The 21,932-nt window shown below is 51.4% G+C and overlaps 2 protein-coding genes across 9 annotated transcripts in view; one reads left to right on the top strand and one right to left on the bottom strand.

Moving 5' to 3' along the window:
- The window catches only part of RTF2 (replication termination factor 2), a 42,907-nt gene extending 21,681 nt beyond the window's left edge, over positions 1-21,226 (top strand). Inside the window, exons 6-9 of the mRNA XM_007087052.3 lie at positions 16,209-16,322; positions 19,307-19,361; positions 19,471-19,566; positions 20,737-21,226. Coding sequence (XP_007087114.1) covers positions 16,209-16,322; positions 19,307-19,361; positions 19,471-19,566; positions 20,737-20,915 — 444 coding nt within the window. The 3' untranslated portion in view covers positions 20,916-21,226. The remainder of the gene's footprint in view (positions 1-16,208; positions 16,323-19,306; positions 19,362-19,470; positions 19,567-20,736) is intronic.
- The window catches only part of LOC102969770 (beta-1,3-galactosyl-O-glycosyl-glycoprotein beta-1,6-N-acetylglucosaminyltransferase 7), a 78,401-nt gene that overhangs the window by 53,575 nt on the left and 2,894 nt on the right, over positions 1-21,932 (bottom strand). For 7 of the 8 annotated variants that reach the window (XM_042980101.1, XM_042980107.1, XM_042980106.1 and 4 more), the window contains exons 2-3: positions 4,302-5,328; positions 3,113-3,208 (exon numbers count right to left, since the gene is read on the bottom strand). In XM_042980101.1, coding sequence (XP_042836035.1) covers positions 3,113-3,208; positions 4,302-5,268 — 1,063 coding nt within the window. In that variant the 5' untranslated portion in view covers positions 5,269-5,328. Of the gene's footprint in view, positions 1-904; positions 1,291-3,112; positions 3,209-4,301; positions 5,329-21,932 lie in introns of those variants that run through there. The other variant, XM_042980104.1, reaches the window with a different exon arrangement.

Genomic DNA, 21,932 nt, shown 5'->3' with positions numbered 1-21,932 from the left:
GAAGCACAAAAACCTAGTGCCTTTGTCTCGTCAGTTTACGTTCACACCCAAAAAGCGATGCTCTTCCAAGGTCATCGGGAAGGCCCCTGCTTCACCGGAGGTCGGACTAAACGTGATCTCCGCGATTGCTCTGATTGGGGCTTCTGGGTTGGGTTTTGAATCTGTGGCGGCAGGGACGCTTTCGTTCTTTCTGTTTAATGGCTGCTCTGTTTAAGGGGACACTGTGGAATGTTCGTTAGTCACGAGCACAGGGGAGACGTCTTAGCACGCATTTGCCGGGCCAAGTCTAAATTCGGAACGGGGCCCCACGAACGTTTGTCTTCCTCGGTTGTGGGGAGTTTGCAGGAATTGCGTCGGTGTTAACGTGCCATTGCTTCGGCCCTCTCTTGCCCGTGCAGAGTGAGCGTTTGATACAGATACAAGTCATTAAAATTGGAATCATAGGTCGACTCCAGTGCCGGGTTCCTTCGCGACGAACTCAGCCGCACACGTTAGGTGCCTGACGCTGCACTCGGCTCTTCCTTCTTTGTCTGGTAACCCCCCGGCCAGTGCTGCGAGGTGCTTCCCGTTACCACCTCCGGTTCGCAGAGGAGTGAGGCTGAGGTCGACCCACTTTGGGGACCTTGCTGTCTGCTCAGCTCCGCCCTGCTTTTCTCTCCACGCCAGCCCATCGATCCTCCTTCTGAAAGCCCATCCGAGGGAAATACAGAAAAGGGGCGGAACTGCACGCGTAGAACCGTCCAGTGCTGTTTGTAAGACTGGAACAAGGTGGAAAGAACCTTCCCCCAGTGAGCACGCATTCATCTAGTAAAGGGCCAAGCAGAGTAAGCACTCTAAGCGGCGGCTCTTGTCATGACTGACACCTTTCTCACTGGTAGACGTTCTTGGCACAGTGTCCCAGGCTCTCAATAGAATTACACTGAACCAGGTGGAAAGTACGACCGTGAAGACAGGCTGCGTGAACAGCGTAGGACGTAGTGAAAAAAGAATCAGCTGCGCCTCGGTGGTAGCTGGATGGTCTCTACTGTACATACACGTGAATGTGAGCCAGGAAGGGGGCACAGGCATGCGGAAGGTCCTCAGAGTTGGGTTCGTGCCGTTTGGGTGATTACAAGTAAACAAAAGCCTTTGTTGCTGGTGACAGCGGGACGACCGTCACTCTGTGCATGCTCGTCCACTGGAGGGGCAGCAGACAGCTGCACCTGCTGAGAGACCCAGCTCTGCCACTTCCTGTGCTGCTTCCTATGACACTGGGGGTGACCTCACTTCTCTGAGCCTGGGGTTCCTCATCTGTGAAGTGTGAATACGATAGTGAGTACCTGAGAGTCATCGTGAGGACTGACTGCGGGCCCAGCGCAGGGCTCCGGAAGGTTCTACCCCGGTCACTGCCGGGGCTCGGCCTAAGGCGGGGGCTGACTCTTGGAGGCCACTTGTCTCGCTGCTTTCCTAGTGGGCAGTTTGCAGTCTGAAGTGAGCAACGGCAAGAACTTGCTGAAGTGTTCGCTTTGGGGCAACGATGATTTTTGTTAAGATTACAGAATATTGAAATATTCAGGTTGTCGCTATAAGAATTCTAAATCATGACTGTATTATTGATAGCAGCCACCCTTCATGACTTCTTACTCTGTGAGTGAATCATGTTTTCAGGAAGCATCTGAGCCCCGACCCCGGCCTTTCCTGAGCATTTATTCACCGGTCTTGTCAACCCCATGTGTAATGGCAGTGAGCCCTGCTTTCTAAAGAAAGGCCAGCGTTGCTTCTTAGCCTGTGTAACTGTCACCTTCTTATTGTGTGAAGAGCCCCCTAACTGAATCGTGGCTAAAATATTTATTGAAAACAGTAGAAAATTATTCCAGCCCTTCCGACCTGGTACCTGTCAGGAGAGTGGCTGTGTACGTGGCCCCGGGAGTTGCTGGTCTTTGAGTTATTCTCTGGTATTGGGTTTTACATTTTTGAATTTGTCTACAACCTGTTTCTTTGAGATCAGTCCTTTAAACAACTGGGAAACTGGGTGAACCTGGTTGATTTTGTATTTCTGATCTACTGTGACTCAAGCCCGAGGGGCCACGCCTAGACGCGCTATGAAAATCAGTGGTTGTGTCTGTGCGCTGTTTTCTGTGGTGGTTGGGAAGCTGTGTGTAGACAGAAAGGCCAGGCCACGTGCCTGGGAGAGAGGATGCTGTGCCCCAGCCACCTGCACACACGTCTGCCCCGCTCTTCCCGCCTTCTCTGTCCAACACAGTTTGCGGCCCCATAAAGATCAGACACCTTGTTTTTCTTTCCTTTTGGGCTCCCAGAGCGTTCACACCTCTCCCTACCGGACTTGTCCGCATGGTGCTGTGACTGTTCTCCCGTCACCTCTGCTCCTCTCAGCCATCTCACCCTGGGTGGCGGGTGGGTGGGGAGAGCGGTGGGGAGAGTAGGCGTGAATGGCAGGACCAGAGGCCGGTTCTGGGTCTCCCACTCCCTAGGCATTTTCTCCCATTGGCTGTGCCTGAGTCTGCAGTCAGCTGCTGCTTTTCCAGCCTTTTCACCAAAGAGGGACACTGACATCCCCACCCCAAGTCTGTTCTGTATTGTCCTGGTAACTAAAACCACCGGGACACCAGACAAAGGGGCAAAAGAATTCACAGCTCCCAGGGAGAGTCTCCTGAGGGCAAAGCAGAAAGACCTTCCCTTCAGCAAGAGTTTGTTGCCAACCTCTGAGCTCTGGAACGATCGATCGATCGCCTGCATTTCTCACTTGTCTGCTCTGGTAGAGGTCCAGGGAGACACAGCTTTTTTAAAATAAATGTTTAAGTTTGAGTTCTAGGGGCAGGTGGAAGAAACCCGCCAGCTTGTGCATTTTTATCTTAAAACTTTTAAAGTTGCAGCCGAGTTGTGTGTTCACTTTGTGAAAATTTATCAACCCAAGTACTTAACGATTTGTGAGCTTTTCTCTCTAGATATTATAAATAAGAAGTTTAAAAAAAAAATTGCCCCATATAATTGGAAACTCACGAATCCCTTCACTACTTCTGCTAACGATCGTCTCCCGATGTTATCCAGGCAGCAGTTGTATAGTTTTCATAAAATTGGAAGGCTTTTGCTTTTGCTTTGGTTCGAGTCTTACCTTTACATCCATCGTGAACACTTCCCTCCTCGTTCCTCCATTTAATGGCTCGAATGTCTCCTTCCCAGCCAGCATCAGGTGTGGCTCCCGGGGCATCTAAGGGGGAAACAGAACGAGCATTACAGCGGGCAGGCAGCTGCTCGGCCCTAGGGTGCCAGCTCTTCCTGGCCGTGCTCCCCCCACCCCAGATGTGCTCGTGGGAGAAAGGTGGAGGGAAGTCCAACCCTGCTTCGAGTGCTACGCCTTGGGGGCGGGCGGCGGCCGTGGCCAAGGTCTTGTGTTCCGGCTTGGCTTTCGTTTTCATCCCTGTCTCCATCCCTAGTAACTTCCTGAGTGCCTCTAGCGCGCCCTTGGCATGATGATGTTGGGTTTCTCCATAACAGCCCTCTGAGGGGATGTGAAAATAGGATTTTCAGTGGATAGGACAGGTTAAACTAAGATCCTAATCGATTTCTGCTGGATTCAGTGTTTGCACGGTCATCTGGACCGATTATAACCATTCAGACTTGAAGCCGCATCAACTTTATACAAAGAGAAAGTAAGTCCACTTAAGGGAGGCCGTCAGACTTCCCTCTCTCAGAAAACCTACCTGAGGTATCATGTTTGCCACCCCCAAAATTACTACTTGTAATGTTTTCCATTCTTTTTTTTTAATGTTTATTTTTGAGAGAGCACAGGTGGGGGAGGGGCAGAGAGAGGGGGACAGAGGACCCAAAGCGGGCTCTGTGCTGACAGCAGAGGGTCCGACGTGGGACTCGAACTCACGAACCATGCATGAGATCATGACCTGAAGTCGGATGCTCAACCTGCTGAGCCACCCAGGCACCCCTAATGTTTTCCATTCTTAAAAGGGCCCCTAGCACAATGTCTGGCCCTCGTAGGTACCCAGCGGTATTTAATAAGTGAATGAAGAAATGAAGAAGTTTCTGGAGATTTGTGCTCAGATGTTGGTCATACTTCTTTCTGGAGAGGGAACAAAAGCAGCCGGGCCGGTTGGGCGCGTGGCCCTCTCTCAGCAAACCTGAGACCCCTAAAGACCCTCCCGTACTCCCCAAAGTGGAAGAGGTCTTGCAAAACGTAGAGCTCTTCGCCAAGCCATGGTAAATCGTGAGATACAATTTCCACTTACGAATAAGCATCTGTTGTTGCCTCTGATCTGAACAGACGCTGTATCGCTGGATGTTCTTACCTTTCAGTCGGTTCAGAGTCACCCAGTAATGCTGTTCTGGGCTCTGGACGTCTCTGGACCACTGGAGCAGGTCTTTTGCGCGGATGTCCGTCAGTACAAATTCTACAAACTTCCTCGTTAGTACGTAGTAAGCGCTTCCAAAATAAATTGTTAAGTTATGGGGTGGTTCATCTTTGAATCTCCTGTTTGGAGATCCGTAGATACTTCCTTCAGGGGTGAATTCAAGACGACTTCTACTTGTCTCGGATGTAACGTTTGGTGGTTGGATTACTCCAGGAGTGATGTTTTTATCAGTCCATTTGCTCCTGATGTAGCGTATGATTTCTTTGTTGGTTTTGATTGGAAAGTCGTGTCCACAAAGGTTAAGGACATAGTTCCACTGAAATTTGGAACGGACCAGATCTCTCATGCAAGTAAGATCTGCCTGCAGTCTTGTAAAGCCAGTGTGGGCCACTCTTCCTCCCTTTGATGAAATAAAAATATTTTCAAAACAGCTCACCAGGGTTTGCACAGCACTCTTATACTTCTTTGGGGCCTTTTTGTCAACATGAATACAGTAAAGGTTTTGAGGCACATAAATAGACCTGAGCAGCTGCACAAACATAGCCAGGTCCTTGTGAGTAGTTACGATATATGCCAAAGAGAAATTGCCCTCTTCTGCAGACAAGGGTCTGGTTATGAAATGCACCTCCTGGGAAATCCTGGAGCAGTTTCCTGGTGTGCGCAAGTGAGCAAGTATTTGAGAACCATGAGGGTTTTTACAAAAAGTTGCAATTTGAGGGGCGGCCTCTTTCCCTTCAGATAAAGCTGAACACAGTTCATCTGGATAAAAGCCACATTCCACCGCTGCTGGATAGGTGGACTCCTCTGGTTCCTCCGGAGGTGGATCCCTTAAATAAAGAAAAACGCACACGCACACGGCTGTGCACACGAGGAGTCCGGGCTTCGTGGCCCGCAGCTGGCTCATGTCTTCAGCTCCAGGTGCCTTCTTATCACCACCGCTTGAATCTCTTTCCCTCTAGGCTTCCTAGGAGAACAACAGACAGATTCAGGGTGGCATAACTCTCCCCCAGCCTGCCGCTTTGCCGAAGTACACGTATTTAAAGCACCAGTGTGCTCAGCTTTGTAGACGTACGTGCCCGCGAAACCATCACCGCTATCGCCAGGACACATGTCCCCCCCCCCCCAGAGATTTCTTGTGCCCCTTTCACTCCACCCCCGCCTTGCACCCTGTCTCTGGGCAGTCTCTGTGCCCTCTCTGTCTCTGTACGTCAGCTGCGTGGTCTGGAACCATATAAACAGAGTTGTAGACTGTACTTTTTGCCTCTTTTCACTTTGGGTAATGATTTTGAGATTTCATGCAGCTCATTAGATTTGTGACCATTCTTTCCTCCTTATTGCTGTGCGGTACGCTGTCCCGTGGGCAGGCGACAGTCCGTTTATCTGTTCATCTGTGGAAGGACACGGAATTGCTCCCACTGTTGGGATATGACGAGGTGCCGTAAGCTTTTGTGCGCGAGTCTTTGTACGGACGTTTTGTTTCTGTGTTTCAATAACTCTTCCGAAAGGGATAGTCCTTAGTACCAAAATGTAATGGTTGCTGGTTAGGTGACTTGCTGACGCAGAATTAACAGCAGTGCGTTCAGATTATTGAAATATATCAGCCTTTGGGAAAACCGAAAATGTAGCCGCAAAACGTGGTTTACAAAAGTGAAAAGATCTGCCGTGGTTCTTTGGTTTATTGGCCAGCGCGTATTCACCCGTGCGTAACATGGTGTCAGAACTGAGTACAGCCATCCTGGAGGGACTCGGGCCACACACGGCACTCGGTGAGTAGCTGTTTACTACTCTCATGAGTAGTACTCGGTGAGTAGCTGTTTATAACGCTACTGTGGATCTCTTCACATTTACTGAGTTCACAGAAAATCCTGATGACTGCTTCAGCAACCTCATGATTACGAGGTTGCTTGATTAAGGCTTTCTTTTGGCACAGTAGGGTGATTAGTGGAAGGATGTTCTCTTCCTTTTAAACACAATTCTAAATTAGGAGCGATGGCGGTTTTACGAAACTAGCCCTTAGTAGAAACTTCTGGAATGTTAAACGAGCAGGCTTTCGGGGTGATGTTAATAGGACCTGCGTTTTCGCTTCCCTGGGGCAAATAGCTAAGAGTGGAACTGCCGGCTGCTGTCCGGAGCGCTTGTGCCGTTTCCCTTGCCCACGGCAGCGGGAGAGCTCCCGCAGCCCTGTATCCCGGCCCGTGCTTGGCGTGCTCACGTGTATTCATCTTACCCATTCTGATAGGACGGTGCTCGTTCACTGTGGTTTCACTTTGCATTTCCCTGATGTCTCAGGATGTTGAGCGTGTTTTCATGTGTTCCTGCCCTTAACGTTGGCGGGTTAAAAAAAATCTCAAACACTTACTTTGGACGTGAATACTGTCCTGTTCTACGTTATGCAGACTTCATTTTATGCTGTATCCTGTATCATTTTACAACTCTTTCCAGTAAAGGAAGCAATATATCAAGAGAATTTGTTCATCACAGAATTTGATTTGTTGAAACGAGTTTATGAATTTTTTAGAGAAGGCTTCCTTGATTAAAAACAAGATGTCTTTACCTGATAAAATTATTTGGTAATAATTTAGTTGCCTTTCTGGGGTCCCGTAGAAATGCACGAATAGGTTTAATAGGAACAAAGGTGACCCAAGGCGTTTTGATTAATTATTTTTTTATCAATTAATTATTAGTGCATGCAGGGAGCATCCTTTCGAATTTAGGGAGAAGACCGATCATGTAAGATGTCGACATTATCAGTAACTATTTTTTTCTTGCTTATAGATCCTGGCTCCTGATTTCCATAAAAAGTCATATCTCTGCCTATTGCTGTTTTTTCTGTTTTTTAAAAAGCCCATTTGCTTTTGAGCAGTGTTTTGTCTCAGACCGGACACTAGTCCCTTCCCTTCCACATCATTATTTCACATGCCATTGGGATAAAGCAGTGACTAGGCAGCATTTTGAGCTATCCTTCTCTTAAACTTTGAGCTAAAATTGTAAATGCTGATCGTGGACTGTGAATTTAAAGAATGTACTTATTTTCCCTGTGGTTTTCTTTTTCACCCATCCTGCTTCAAAAATAAAAAGCAGCCACTGCCCAAATATGCCAAGTTTTTTTGTGCCAGTTTGGTAAATGTTTGTCGATTGCCCCAAACGTGAAACCTTATGATGTAATTTTGAAGACATTTTTATAAATTATATAATACAGTATTATAAATTATATAATTATATATTATAAATTATATAATACTGTATTCACTGTAATTGACACATTGCATATCTGGTCTCTAAACAAAACCTGTATCATAAAAGGAGAAATTGACTAGGGAGGAAATACCTTCTTGAAATGAAATCAGAGCTTTTGCCTGCTTTTAATAATTTTGGTTAGGGGTGCCTGGGTCAGCATCCGACTCTTGATTGCAGCTCAGGTCATGATCCCAAGGGGATCATGGGATTGACCCCATGTCGGGCTCCTCACTGAGCATAGAGCCTGCTTGAGATTCTCTGTCTCTCTTTCTCTCCCTCTCTCTCCTTCTGCCCCCCTCCCCCACTTGCACTCTGTCTCTAAAATAAAATAAAATAAAATAAAATAAAATTTTTTTTTGGTTAAAGGGAAACCACGTGCCATGGTTTATTACATTTAGTATGGAGAGGAGGTTTTGGAGGTTTTCTGGCTTGTCATCTTTGGTTTTGTTTCTAGGCTTGTGGTTAAAGTAAAACATTCTGGTTTCATCATAGAAATGTTGTTGGCCTCACTCCACTGACAGATTACACCCCGTGTAAACCGTGGCTCTGCCACAGGGAATTAGATTTTTTCAATCGTTTATGATAATTGAATGAGGACAGGTCCCGCGTGGAATCCCTCGTCCTTCGGGCGATATCTGGGCTAAGCGGTTTATGTCCCCTCTGCAGAGACAGGGACGCGAGCTGGGCTGTGTTCGTCCGCCGCCTTCCTACCTCCCGGTGTTAGTGGCGTGCTCACGGGTGCCCGGGTAGATCCGCCTTCCCGCTCGCGTTCCCTCTGGGATTGAGAAACCGCTGTGCCCTAGGTGCCACGTGCAGCGGGGACCAGGGTCCCCAGCAGATGAGCCCCATTGTCACTGCTTCACCACAAGCTCTTAAAGGCAGTCAGACCAGCCTCCCAGATGAAGGCCCTGGAGCCCCCCCCTGCCGTGGCTCCTGCCGTGGCTCTAACCAGCATCCAGCGGGGACCCCGGAAATCCCCGTCACCTCTGTCACCTCTTGGGGCGTGCCGGCGTTTCCTCTGTATGCCGGGGGTGGGCCCGTTGTCAGCGTGGCGGACGTGTCCCGGCCTTGATTCTTGGCGACTGGTGACGGTTCTGCCTCTAATGTGAAGTCCGCTTTTGTTGCCATAATGAAAATGGAATTGTTAACACGTGACTTTTCTCCCACCGAACTCATTTCCAAGACGCGCAAGTGGTGGGGAACATGCAGCTCATTAAAAAGCGCAGTCTTACTGATTTCCGAACCGTTCGTTTCCTCCACACAAAGTCGTATTTAAGATGTTTATTTATTTCAAAGGCTTTAGGAAAGAGGGGTAGCTATCCTTGGGTGTCATGGGGCAGACAGGAAGGTTCTTTGTCCGGACCAGGCCCATTTTTAGCGCTCCAGGATCCTGTTTGCTCACGTGTTACTGAAGTCACAGATGGTTGCTAAATGTACTAATTTGTGCGTGCGAGGGAGCGTTCTGCCGGTCACTCACGTTCTCTTCCCTGGGCCTCACGTTCCCTGAAATCCTTCAGCCCTCGTCGCCAGAGCCTGTGGTGGGCAGTGTGTGCCCAATGCGCTCAGGGCGAAGCAGAGCGAAGTAGCCTCCACACCAGGCGCGATGCTGGTGAAGGTCACGCTTTGAGCTCGCTGAAGACACACGACGTCCAAGGGATAGTGGGGAGTCTCTCCCGGTAGAAATCGTTACCAAAGTTGTGGTTAAGGATGGCGTTTAAATTGTTTTCCCTTATAGAATGCTAGACCCCACACAGTGACAGATGATTTGCTTCTAGTTCTCAGAATGGAATTGTGTGGCTTCTTATGTTTTTGTCCGAGCATAGAATACGTCCGAGAAATTATTTCAGAACACATTACTGCCCTAATTATTAGACCAGGTGTGTACATTTTTTTCTTCTTTTCTTCATCCATCCACAGTCCCCCCTTCCCCACCCCACAGCGAGCCTTAACAGCCAGAAACACAAGTCAGCAGCACGGGTTCGGTATCGTGCGTTACCACTGAACACTTCCTTTAAGGGCAGTCATTTTGAATTTGTTAGGACGGATCTAATTGATTATAAAGACTTTTCCGGGGTTCGGGGGGGCGCCTGGGTGGCTCGGTCGGTTGAGCGTCGACTTCAGCTCAGGTCATGATCTCACGGTTTGTGAGTTTGAGCCCCACATCGGGCTCTGTTGCTGATAGCTCAGAGCCTGGAGCCTGCTTTGGATTCTGTCTCCCTCTCTCTCTGCCCCTCCCCTGCTCACTCGTTGTGTCTCTCTCTGTCTCTCTCTCTCTCTCTCTCTCTCTCTCTCTCTCTCTCTCAGAAATAAATACACATTAAAAAAATAATAGGAAAGACTTTTCAGGGGAGTTGACATCCTGTATAAATGAACTCTTTTGGGGCACCTGGGTGGCGCAGTCGGTTAAGCGTCCGACTTTAGCTCAGGTCACGATCTCGCGGTCCGCGAGTTCGAGCCCCGCGTCGATGGCTCGGAGCCTGGAGCCTGCTTCCCATTCTGTGTCTCCCTCTCTCTCTGCCCCTCCCCCATTCATGCTCTGTCTCTCTCTGTCTCAAAAATAAATAAACGTTAAAAAAAAAATTAAAAAAAAAAAAAATAAATGAACTCTTTTAGTTTTGTTTTTGTTTTACAGAGATAATTTCTGTGGGTAAACAGATAATGAATGGGCATGTCTAAAGATGAACTTAAAATATTTTGCTGTATGTTCTAGAATATTACTGTTTTAGAGCACTTACATTAGCTTACCCAGATTAAATGATTTAGTCTCCGTTTGCTGGACTCACGATGCGGTCCCATAGGAACACCGGGACGGGGGTCGGGAGCAGATAGGTGGAGCCCCCACTGAGCCTGGCTGGGGGAGGTACTCGGCTTGAGCAGGACTGGGGCGCTTCGTGTTGACCCCCAAGACCGTGCCTGCCAGCGCTCTCCATTTACTGCAAGTTTGTCTTTAAAATGTCACTCTAGCCACAGCAGTAAAAATTTGGTATCTGTTATTTTTGTTGTCTCTGGGCTCAGAATGATGCCCAACACCCAAGTTAGAACATTAGGTTTTCTTAAACTATTTCAGCTTACAAGAGCAGACTAACTTTGAATCGGAACACTGTCCGACTGGCCAGTAACATAGATGTCCTAGTCACAACATGCGTGCATTTTCCAGCCGCTTTGATACAAAGAGGAAAAGTCCATTTCAGGGCACCCGACTCAAAACCACAACAGAAATAACATTAGTATGTTTGGGCTCAGAATGAGGCCTGAGCGTTTGGACGTGGCCTTGAGGCCGACTTAGTTATTGTCTCCCGTGTGAGGAAAGAACAGATGGTGGCATTTTAAATTTAAAACTCTAATCGCATCCTTGAAAAGACTCCACTTTTGCTGTCTTTGGCTGAAACGAAGAGTAAGGACTGTTTGAGAGAAAAAGATGCCTGCTACGTCTGCATTTACAAATATGCCTGGGGGCGCCTGGGGGCCTCAGTCAGTTGAGCGTCCAACTCTTGATTTTGGCTCAGGTCATGATCTCACAGTTGTGACATCGAGCCCTGTGTCGGGCTCCTCACTGTGAGCGTAGAGCCTGCTTGGGTGTCTCTCTCTCTCTCTCTCTCTCTCTCTCTCTCTCTCTCTCTCCTCTGCCCCTCTCCCCCGCTCGCTTGTGTGCACACTCTCTCAAAAAATAAAAATAAAACTATTACTGATACTTTTTAACATTCATTTCTTTTCGAGAGACAGAGACGGAGCGCAAGGAGGGGAGGGGCAGAAAGAGAGGGAGACATAGAATCAGAAGCGGCTCCAGGCTCTGAGCCGTCAGCGCAGAGCCTGATGCAGGGCTCAAACCCATAAACTGCGAGATCGTGACCTGAGCCGAAGTCGGACGCTTAACCGACTGAGCCACCCAGGCGCCCCGGTACTCCTTTTTTTTTAAGTAAGTTCCACACCCAACGTGGGGCTTGAACTCATGACTCTGAGATCAAGAGTCGCATGCTCTGACCGAGCCAGCCAGGTGCCCCTAAAAATGTTACTGATACTCCAATATTTCTGTTTTAAAAAACCACAGAGGAAGCAAGGAAAAGCATTTTAGCAATTGTACCTGCTCAGCGTCTGCCATTTGTGATCTGTGTGTAGTTAACGAAGCGTTTACCAAAAGCCGTTCTCATGTTCCACGGGCTGAAACGCTGGCGGTGTCCGTGCCCAGCCTGGATTTTCTCTTCCGTCAGTTGCTTCTCTTCCCGCGGCTCCCGCTTAAATCACATGAACAGAGTTGCTTGGCAGGTTTCGTTACCCCTCCGTCCCTGGAGGATTTTGTTCTTGTTGATTCTGACCGGTAGGTTGAAAAAGAGTCACGCTTGCTTCTCTGAGTGTTTCTTCAGGACTGGATCGCTGCCTCACAAAACAGGAGACAACGGCCATAAACACCTGGTCCGGATGAAGGGCCGCAGAGTGATGCTGGTGTTCTGAAAGCCGGGTGGAATCCTGGCAGTCGTGGGTCAGATTCCATAAATGCTTTGAAAACTAGGAGGCCAAAGTTGGTTATCTGATCCTTGTTCATTAAAGGGATGAATGAAAGTCACGTAAAAATCTTGGGTGCTTCCTGAATAGCGCTGGGAACAATCCAGGTGTTTCAGCCCCGCTCTCCAGAGGGCCTGAGTTCAGGGACACAGGCGAGCCTGTGCCCCGTCCCTGTCCTCCGGCTCCTCCGGGGGGGCCGTACCACCGCTCCGCCGTCGGTGCCGCTTCCGTTCTCCGCCGCTGGATGCCGGTGCCCTTAAGCCCTCTCCCTCCTCTGGTTTCAGAGCTTCTCTCTTTCGCTGCTGTCTCTTCAGGCTTACCACAGACAGGCAGATCTATCAAGAAGAGTGAAGCCAAGGCACCCGGGTGGCTCGGTTAAGCGTCTGGCTTCCACCCGGGTCATGGTCTCGAAGTTCGTGAGTTCGAGCCCCACGTCCACGTCTCTGCTGGCAGCACAGAACCCGCTTCAGATCCTCTCCCCACCCGCCCCTGCCCCTCCCCAGCTTGCGCTCTGTGAAAAATAAACGTTAAAAAAAAAACAGGGACCCCAAGATGGGAATCGTACACGGTAGCTACTTCTCCCCTGGCCCGTGTCCAGACACTTGAGCTCGATTTACTCGGTCAGACGTGACAGAGGGAAGCACTGTTTTAAAAGTCAGTACACACACACAGGCACATGTTCACTTATTACACTCCCCAGAGTACTGCTGCGGGAAAGAGGCTTGTGTGATGGAGACAAAGCGAGTCCCACAAGTGGGGTTTCTGGGCCAGAGACGCATGCCATCGGTCGCTCAGTGCAAATGCCGTTTGGAAGGACAGTGACTGAGGGACGGCTTCCGTTTGTTCGTCTTCTGAATACACAGATAGAGCAGCGCATGACCCGTCATTCTACCTCTGTTCCGCGGCACTTTCCTACTGGCTTTTTTCCCCCAGTGCTTTAGAAAAAAGGTAATATCCGGAGGTCATATGGTTACACAATTTGTAGTCTTTTTCTTACAGCATAAACCACTTTCTACGTTGTCAGAAACTCTAAAATAATTGTCTGCTCCTCCTTTCTAAGAATGCATTATGATTTATCTATTTTCCCCATTTTTTGGACATCTAAGTTATAAGTGATAAAAGGAAGCAAATTTAAGATAAATACATGATTGGGGTGCCTGGGTGGCTCAGTCAGTTAAGCGTCTGACTCTTGATTTCGGCTCGGGTCATGATCCCACGGTCCATGAGTTCGAGCCCCACATCGGGCTCTGCACTGACAGGGCGGGGCCTACTTGGGATTCTCCCCCCCCCCCCCGCCCTCCTCTGCGCATGCGCTCTCTCTCTCTCTCTCTCTCTTTCGAAATAAACTTAAAAAAAATAAAATGCACGATGTCAGCTGTGTAGTAACTGTACACATAGAAAAATGCATTTGCAGGAAAATATGGTTGTTTTTTTACTTATACTATGTGTTACTTTATAAGCAGAGAGGGTCAGTCCCTTTGAGCCACCTATGTCTTTGCAACTCCCCTCCCTTTCAAAAGTGACCCTCCCTCGACCCTTCAGTCCACAGAGAACAGCCACGGCCACAGCCACATCCACTGTGGATGGAAGTCTTCCTGCCCTGGTTTCATTTGTCCCCAAGGGGTAGACCATTCGCCCAACTTTCTGGGGCCGGGAAGAAGCCTGCCAAGGTCAGGCATGCCCCAAGAGCAAGTGACAGGACCTGTAGCCAGTGGGAGGGTCCCGTGCCCAGGCTCTAGGGGACAGCCCTGCTCAGGTCCCAGCAGTTGAGGCCTTGAGAGCATGGGTTTGGTATTAATGGATCTTTTGAATTTGGAAGAGAAAGCAAGATTTTTAGTATGAAAGGCTCCCGACTTTTTATTGTTAGTGGCTAATTCAAATTTAAAGATACAACTCGGGGCACAACCCACCACAACTGTATGTAGCACAGGGTCCACAGTCTTATCTAGACAACCAACCAGTCACACGTAGAGTAAAGAGACGGTTGACTGCCGACACGCCAGGAAGGGGGTTGCTGAGGAACGGTGGAAAGCAGGTACACCAAGCCTGAAGGGGGGAAGGAGGAGAGGGAAGGCTAGCGGGACAGATGGGGACTCCTTTCGCCTCCTGTGTGCGCTCAGGAGGGTTCTTGACGCTGTGGCCCCAACACTGCTGAGCCCTATCCCGCTGCCTGATTCTGGTCCTGAGGATCCCTTTTTATTTCCTACCCAAGAAGGGGACCCCCCCCAAGAGAATCCTCTCCCCAAATCCCCCACGGTGTTGGGGCTTCCCGGGGGTCGTCCTGCAGAGCCTGGAGGCCTCCCTGCACCGACGGCGAAAAGCAAGCTCCTGTTCCTCGAGGCCGTCCCGGCCCGGTGCTCTGGCGGCACCCCCTTGTGTCGTTCGTGTGGCTTCCCTGTGGCCTCGACGGCACACCTTGTGGGCCAGAGGAGGGTCTCTTCAGGCGTGGCACCTCCCAGATGCCCCTAGGGAAGGAGCTGCTGTGGTCCTGTGTGATTTTGGAGGCGAGCAGCACAGTAAAGACCGAGCTGGGGCAGCAGCTGAGGGCTCAGCACGGGCTGGCCGGCTCCCGTGTGTCGGCAGGAGCTGGGAAAGGCTCGGCAGCGTTCAGGAAGAGGGCTTCGTGTCTTGTCCCGTGCTGAGAATGTGTTCTGTAGGAGATTCTGGGTGCCGTGGGGCCGTCCCGGTTCCCGTTCCGGGCAGGGTAGGCTTTCCAGGAGCCCCTGAGGTCTGCGCAGAGTCGTGCTCACGGCTCACGCGTACGGCGGTCCGGTAAGGCTGTGTCGCCAGGCGGTAAGGGACAGAGACTCAGGCAGAGTCGGGAGGAGCCCGTGCTCTCCCCTCCGCGAAAGGGCACCTTCCCCAGCAAAGCAGATGCGGCCACACACGTGCGAGGTTTCTCCCGGGGAGGCTCGTTGGAGACACGGACATGTGTCCCGGAGAAGGGCCTGTGCTGGTGCGGGCAGCTCTCCCACGGGAAGACGCGCACCGGCCGCGGCGGCCAACGCTGGTTGACCGGTGGGTGCCCAGCCCCGTGCTGAATCCCCTGCGTGGTCACCCTGAAGTCTCGCCCCAGCCCGGACCGCGCCGGGAGCTCGTTTTACTTCCCATTTAGCGGAGGAGGTAACCGAGGCCCAGAGAAGCCACCAGTGTCTCTCTCTGCCTGGGACCCACACGAAGAGGAAGACGCCACCAAACAGACGCTGGCCAGGATCCTTCCCTGAGCAGGGCGGGCTCCCCAGGCAGACCCCCTGTGGCAATAACAATGGGCAGCAGCCTGTGCCCCCAGACGGGTCTCCCCCCGCCCCCCACCCCAGCTTCCTGCTGGGACTGAGCCCACTCCCCTCACTGGCCCTGTGCCCGGACTCCAGAGCAGGCTGCCCAAAGCAGGGTTCCCCACAGGCAGCGCCCGCATCGCCTGAGAAGACGTGAGAAATGCGGGTTCCTGGGCCCCACCCTAGACCCCGAGTCGGACACCGGCCCGGGGTCCCATGAGGCCTGGAGATTCTGACGCAAGGTCGAGTTCACAGCCCTCGGCCCCGCCCGGAAGGGGAGCTCTGCGGGCCGCTTCCCGTCCAGGCCGGGCTCAGCGGCGAGCGGCACATCACAGGCTCTCGTGAAGTCAGTCATCGTGAGACAAGCCAGCAGGTGCTGCATAAATGTGGCTGATGAGTCCTTACACGGGCTTTTCCCGAACGCCCCCCACGTGCTAGGGGCTGTGTACGGGGCCCTCCTCCTGCACACCTGGAGGTCCGGTCCCTCTAGGACGTAGAGGTCCGGCGGGGAGACCTGTGTGGCAAGCGGCCCGACACAGAAAATGCTGGGAACCCTCCCGAAATCCAGATTCGCAGACGCCAGAGACTAGAGGGAGGCTGACCTGCAGGCAGGCCCTTTCCGAGCCGGCCCTCCCGGGCCTGCCACGCTAGCTCCACACGCAGAACTTGGCAAAGCAGAGCTTGACTCAAAAGCTGGCTAAGCTGAGATACAGGCAGAACACTCCAGGAATTTCCCGGGGGTTTGCAGAGCGGTGGTTGGGCACGGGCGAGGGTCTCAGGGGTAGCTGCCCTCCGCGTGGTGACGGAATGTCCTGTTTCCTGCCCTCTCCAGTGCGGGGCTGCCTTCCAGGAAGACGACGTCATCGTGCTCAATGGCACCAAGGAGGATGTGGAGACGCTGAAGGGAAGGATGGAGGAGAGACGGCAGAAGGCGAAGCTGGGGAAGGTAATGTGGCCCTCGCGTCTGCCCCTCACCTTCCGGAGGCTTCGGCCGCCTCGGCTTCGGGGCCAGTTGCAAACCACCGAGCGGCCTTGCTGGCGGCTGCTGGTGGGCGTGCCGCGATCGAGGTGGCTTTCACAACCTACGGGGGCCGGGGCTCTGGAAGGACTCCCGTCGGGGCTCGCGGTGCGGGCAGGGCGGTTCTGCTCTCCTGCACTCAGCTTCTTCATCGGTGACCTGGGGGTGGCGGTAGCTCCTGCATAGGACAGGTGTCGTCAGGAGGGGAGAGGGCCAACAAGGTGATGCCCGAGGGAGGGGCAGCCGCCAGGGTCGCTGCGCCGTCACTGATGGTAAGAGTCCGTGCTGGGTGTGCAAAGTTCGTAAAATAGAAGCGGAAAGTTACCGTCACCCCAGCACCTCTGGAGAGTCCGTGCTGCTCAGGTTTGCAGGTCCCGGGAGTCCCTCAGAGGTGTGGGTGGGGGGCCCGACCCCGGAAGCCTGCGATCCCCACCCTCCGCCGAGGCGCTTCCGGGTGGCAGGGAACTAAGCAGCCTGCCCACAACTAGAGCCCCCCTGGCCTCCCTGTGCCCTGTGCCGGGGGACTGGCTGGGAGTGTGGTACCACCGCTCGCGGGGACGGAGGCCAGTCGTGTGCCCAACCGCGGCGACCGAAGCTCTGGGTGGATGTGCCACGTGAAGGCTCTGTTTTGTGACCCTGGGCTTAAAATCACATTCCACAAGCAGTGGATTCATTGCTTAATGAGCTGCCATAACGACCGGGCTGAAAACAGTTTATAGGCTAAGAAGTCTTTCGATGTGCCATCCATTCTGCCTCCAGCAGTAAATTTTGTTATTTCTTAAAGTGTTTGCGGATGATCCCTGTGGCTTTTCACTAATAGCAAATTTTTCATTCTTTAAAAAAAATGTTGGGGACACTTGGCTGGCCCAGTTGGTCGTGCGTGCGACTCTTGATCTGGGGGTCAGGAGTTCAAGCCCCACGCTGGGTGGAGAGATTACAAAAAAAAAAAAGAAACAAAAAAAAATTTTTATTTAAAAAGCTAAAAATAATAAAAAACTAAGTGAGGTTCAGGGTAAATGTGGGAGAAATTTTGTGATTAGAACTAAGTCAAAGGAGGGGCGCCTGGGTGGCTCAGTTGGTTAAGTGTCCGACTTCAGCTCAGGTCACGATCTCGCGGTCCGTGAGTTCGAGCCCCGCGTCGGGCTCTGGGCTGATGGCTCAGAGCCTGGAGCCTGCTTCCGATTCTGTGTCTCCCTCTCTCTCTGCCCCTCCCCCGTTCATGCTCTGTCTCAAAAATAAATAAACGTTAAAAAAAAAAAAATTTAGAACTAAGTCAAAGGAATGCTTGAAGTATTAGAGAATTTGTTGCAGTAGCCCGAGTGCATAAAATCATGGGGGAAACCCTCTGTGTGGCGTGCATTTACCAGTGACGTAATAGTTAGAGATTTTTCGGAGTTGTCGTTGTTTTAATCATAAAAGGGAAAGGAACTCTGGCATGTAAGTGCATGCATTCTGCACTGGTTTTCTGAATTAACTAGGATTTCGTCATCACGAGAACAAAAAGAGAACACAGAAGGCTCGAGATATTTTAGACGATTTCCAGAAAGGAGCTGCTCGTTTTCTTCGTTGCTATCATTGACCCAGCTCGGTTTTTAAACACAAAAGGGAAGAAAATGTGTTTCAGAGGAACCTCCGGTGTTTGTATGGTCGTTAACCATGTCACTTCAGTGAGTCGTCTCCTGTCCCAGGCTTCCTGCCAAGGTGTTCAAAGCCCAGTGGAGCCAGCACACCCCTCTCTGCAAAATACTCACCGCAGCTTCTGGGAATGCCTCTGAGATACTGCTACCAGGATACCAGAATGTTTCCCAAATATGCTCACAGCTGAAAACAAGATAGAGCATGTCCTGACTTCTCTTGCCTTTTATATAAAGCCTCAGCTGTGAACGAAAGGCTTCAAAATCGGCAGTTGTCAGTCTTTTTCTAAAGACCAGGTGTTACCTTCACAGATTTGAATGCATGCTTTGAGCGTGTGAAATGAACAGGAAGTTTTTACATTTTGTACAGCATTACAAGTCCCTCTGCACGTATATATTACAAGTTCAAGGCCAGTGCCCGAGGAGGGTCCCTTTTCCACGTTTTCTACTGAGGGGAGCCTTCTGAAGTAGTTGGGTTGTGTGTCTCTAGTGCCACCTTTTGGATGCTCTAAAAAGGGCGTGTTAAATTCTCTGAATAAACACAGTTCTGTTTGTGCTTCCTGTGACTCAGTTCTAACACGGCTGTGTGATTTTAGAATGGTGAGTTTCATTTGGAAAACTTTTGCTGACCAGTATAATTATTATGAGTGATGGAATTTTGGTGCCTAAAAATCTAACAGGTAATCCAGAGTTGAGATTTGGCTAACATGCCTTTTAGTATAGCCTCAAGCCGTTTTTTTTTTTTTTAAGTTTATTTACTTTAGTAATCTCTACACCCAACATGGGCTCGAACCCATGACCCCAAGACCCCAAGACCGAGTGTCTCAGTCTTCATCTGAGCCGGCCAGGTGCCCCCAGCCTCAAGTCTTTATAGTTAAATAAACAAATAGGAAAGCGGTTTGACAACTTTGAAGAAGTTACTGGAATGGGTTCGATTCGGTCCATGTTTCTGCTGGTGGGACTTGATGTTCCCATCTGTACTTTGGTATTATTTGTAGCCACCCTTGACGGTGTTAGCCCTGAAATCTGGCATCTGAGACTTTTGAGAATGTGGTTTCTGGAATATAAATGCAGAGCTAGGCAGGCGTCTCCAGGTGTATTCCCGAGTGACGCAGAAGTGCCTGGCTGGAAACACACACCGTTACCGTGGTCTCGAGTCTCCTTCAGAACGTGCACCCGCCCTCCACACACTGCAGCGGCCTGTCCCGGGGCACAGCCACACTAGCGCCGGAGTAGAGTGATCCAAGCACAGCTCCAGTCTGCTCTTTCTTTTTACAGAAAGCAAAGAAACCCAAGGCGGTAGAGTCTGTCTCGAAACCAGATGTCAGTGAAGGTAAGACGCTTAAAAAGGTCCTTATTTGAGCAAAAATAAGGCTGTGGCGCTGTTCCTTTAAAAAGTATATGCTCTTGTTTTTGTTTGCCTGACTGTTCTTTTTTAACAGAATCCCCAGGGCCATCAAAAATTAAGACAGGGAAGCCCGAAGAAACCAGCCTCGATTCTAGAGAGAAGAAAGCCAGCTCAGCTCCCAAAAGTGCAGGTGGGTCCTGTGGAGACAACAGGGAGCTGTTCAGCCAGCTGGTTATGTCACGGTCTTTCTTGGAGTGAGTTGGAAAGCTCAGGGTCGTCCGAAGTCACGTTTCTGAGTAGCTCGTTGAGCCCTCTTAGAGGCGAAGAAACAGCCCCTCTACCCCAGGGTCGGCCCGAGGGAGGCTGGGCACGCGAGCCAGTTGTCTTCTTGCCGGGTGTGCCTTTGGAATCAAGCTACTGAGCCCGCACAGAGAGCAGGACCCTGCTGCGGACACTGGGTCGCGTCGTGGCCCGGCGCTCAGGGTGTTGGGCGGGAATGTTCCTGATCCCTTTAAGGCTCGGGTTTTATGTGCATCCCGCGTGGCATTCAGAGCCAGCCCTTCTCCTGCCTCTTGGCCAAGTGTCAAAGGGCTATTTAACACACAGTCCAGAATTCAGTGCGTTTCTCCTCGTTGCCTTTAAGAGAAGATATGTATTTCACAAAAAAAGAAACACAGATTGGGGTGCCTGGGTGGCTCAATCAGTTGAGCATCCGACTTTGGCTCAGGTCACGATCTCACGGTGGGTTCGAGCCCCGTGTCGGGCTCTGTGCTGACGGCTCAGAGCCTGGAGCCTCCTTCCGATCCTGTGTCTCCCTCTCTCTCTCTGCCCCTCCCCCACTCTCACTTTGTCTCACTCCGTCTCTCAAAAATAAATACAAAATGTAAAAAAAAAAAAAAAGAAACACAGATTGATTATCAGGTAAAAGAATGTGCAGTCTTGTGCTGTAAGTAGCGTCCACGGTGGTTAGCGGATCCAGTCCCCGCCTTACACGTAGCGGCCACCTGGCCTGCCGTAGGTGGCCCCGCCTCCTGGGACTTCCGTTCCTGCCCCCCCCCCCCCCCCCCCCCGTTGAAGGAGGCAGAGAGCACCCCCTTGGGAGGACGATCTGGTTCACATCATTCATGGGGCGGGGGCCAGAGCTGAGAAGGCAGCAGACGGTTACTGGTGTGGTTTCACATGGTAGATGTGAACCCAGCAGCTTTAAGGAGCGGGCATCGGGACGACGGCTTCCACCGTATCCGGGGGAGGTGGCGGCAGATTCCCCAGACGGACACACGTGTTTCCTGTAAGAGTGTGGTGTAAGCTGGGGGTGACCTGTGGTCCCGACCCTAACGAATCTGGCTTCTCGTTCTTCCAGCGGCAAACGGGGGCTCTTCCGGAAAAGTCGGGAAGCCTCTGTGCGGAGCCACAAAGAGGTCCATCGCCAACAGTGAAGAATCTGAAGCTTACAAGTCCCTCTTCACTTCCCACAGCTCCGCCAAGCGCTCCAAGGAGGAGTCGGCCCACTGGGTCACCCACACGTCCTACTGCTTCTGAAGCCCGTACCGCACCAGGCGCCCCGCAGGCCCTGCTGGGTCTCCGCGGGGGCGGCGCTGTCCCTTGTGCTCTGCCGGCCATTGGCGTGTGTGCGGTGGTGAAGTCGCCCTCCCAGACCTCGGAGCCGGCGTGGTCGCCCTTGCTAGCGAGGGGCGCGGGTTCCCCGGGTGGCCGTGCCGGCACCTGCCCGCCCCCTCCCGCAGGCCCCGCGCCCGCTTCCCCCTGTAGATGCGCCTGTCCCCCCACCGCCCAGAAAGACGCATGGGCTGCACTTTCTACGCTGAAAATCATTAAAGACTCCCGATTCCTCATGGGTGTGTGAGTGGCTCATTTTGACCAAAATTCTCATGCTTTTGCTGCCAACAGTTAAACAGGCCAAGAGAAACTGACCTTTACAAAGAAAGAGCGAGTTTTAAACGCACTGTGCCGCAGGTGTGGTTGAGGGAACTGGTCCGTGCCGGCAGAGGGGAGCGGGGCCTTGGCCCTCGAGGTTCAGGGCAGCTTCCTTTATCGGTTTCAAGACAGAAGAGAGTTAGGACACCTGATGTTTTGCCACAGAATGAAACACATCTGCCTTTCCTCCATCTGGCTGTGTTTTCTGTCTTCTGTCTTCCGTAATGTTCTGGTAAGGGAATTGCAGCCTTTCCATTGATGGTGATCAGAGCAATCCCGTGTCCTACGAATTCCTTTTTCTCCCAGAAGATGAAGGGAATTCTATGTAAAATCGGTGCGTTTTACCTTTACCTGTGCTCTGTGTTGACATCAGTCATTGAAAGTTCCCGTGAGACAGCAGATGAGGAGCTGGGAGTATCCAGGTCTCAACACGGCCTTCTGGCCTTCTGGACCCGGTTGTAGCATGGACGTGATCGGCTGGTTGGTTAACGGCTGGTCCAGGGCCCGGCTTCCATTAAAAGGAAGGAAACCGCGCTGGGGGAGGCCCCGGGACGGAGGGTCCTGTCCCCAAGTTCTCTGCCTCTACCTGGTGGGAAGTTTAGCCCCCGAGGAGGCATCCATACT

This window comes from Panthera tigris, chromosome A3, assembly GCF_018350195.1.
Source record: "Panthera tigris isolate Pti1 chromosome A3, P.tigris_Pti1_mat1.1, whole genome shotgun sequence".
Lineage (NCBI taxonomy): Eukaryota > Metazoa > Chordata > Mammalia > Carnivora > Felidae > Panthera > Panthera tigris.
Note: the sequence above shows the minus strand (reverse complement) of the source record. Positions and strands in the feature narration are given on the sequence as shown.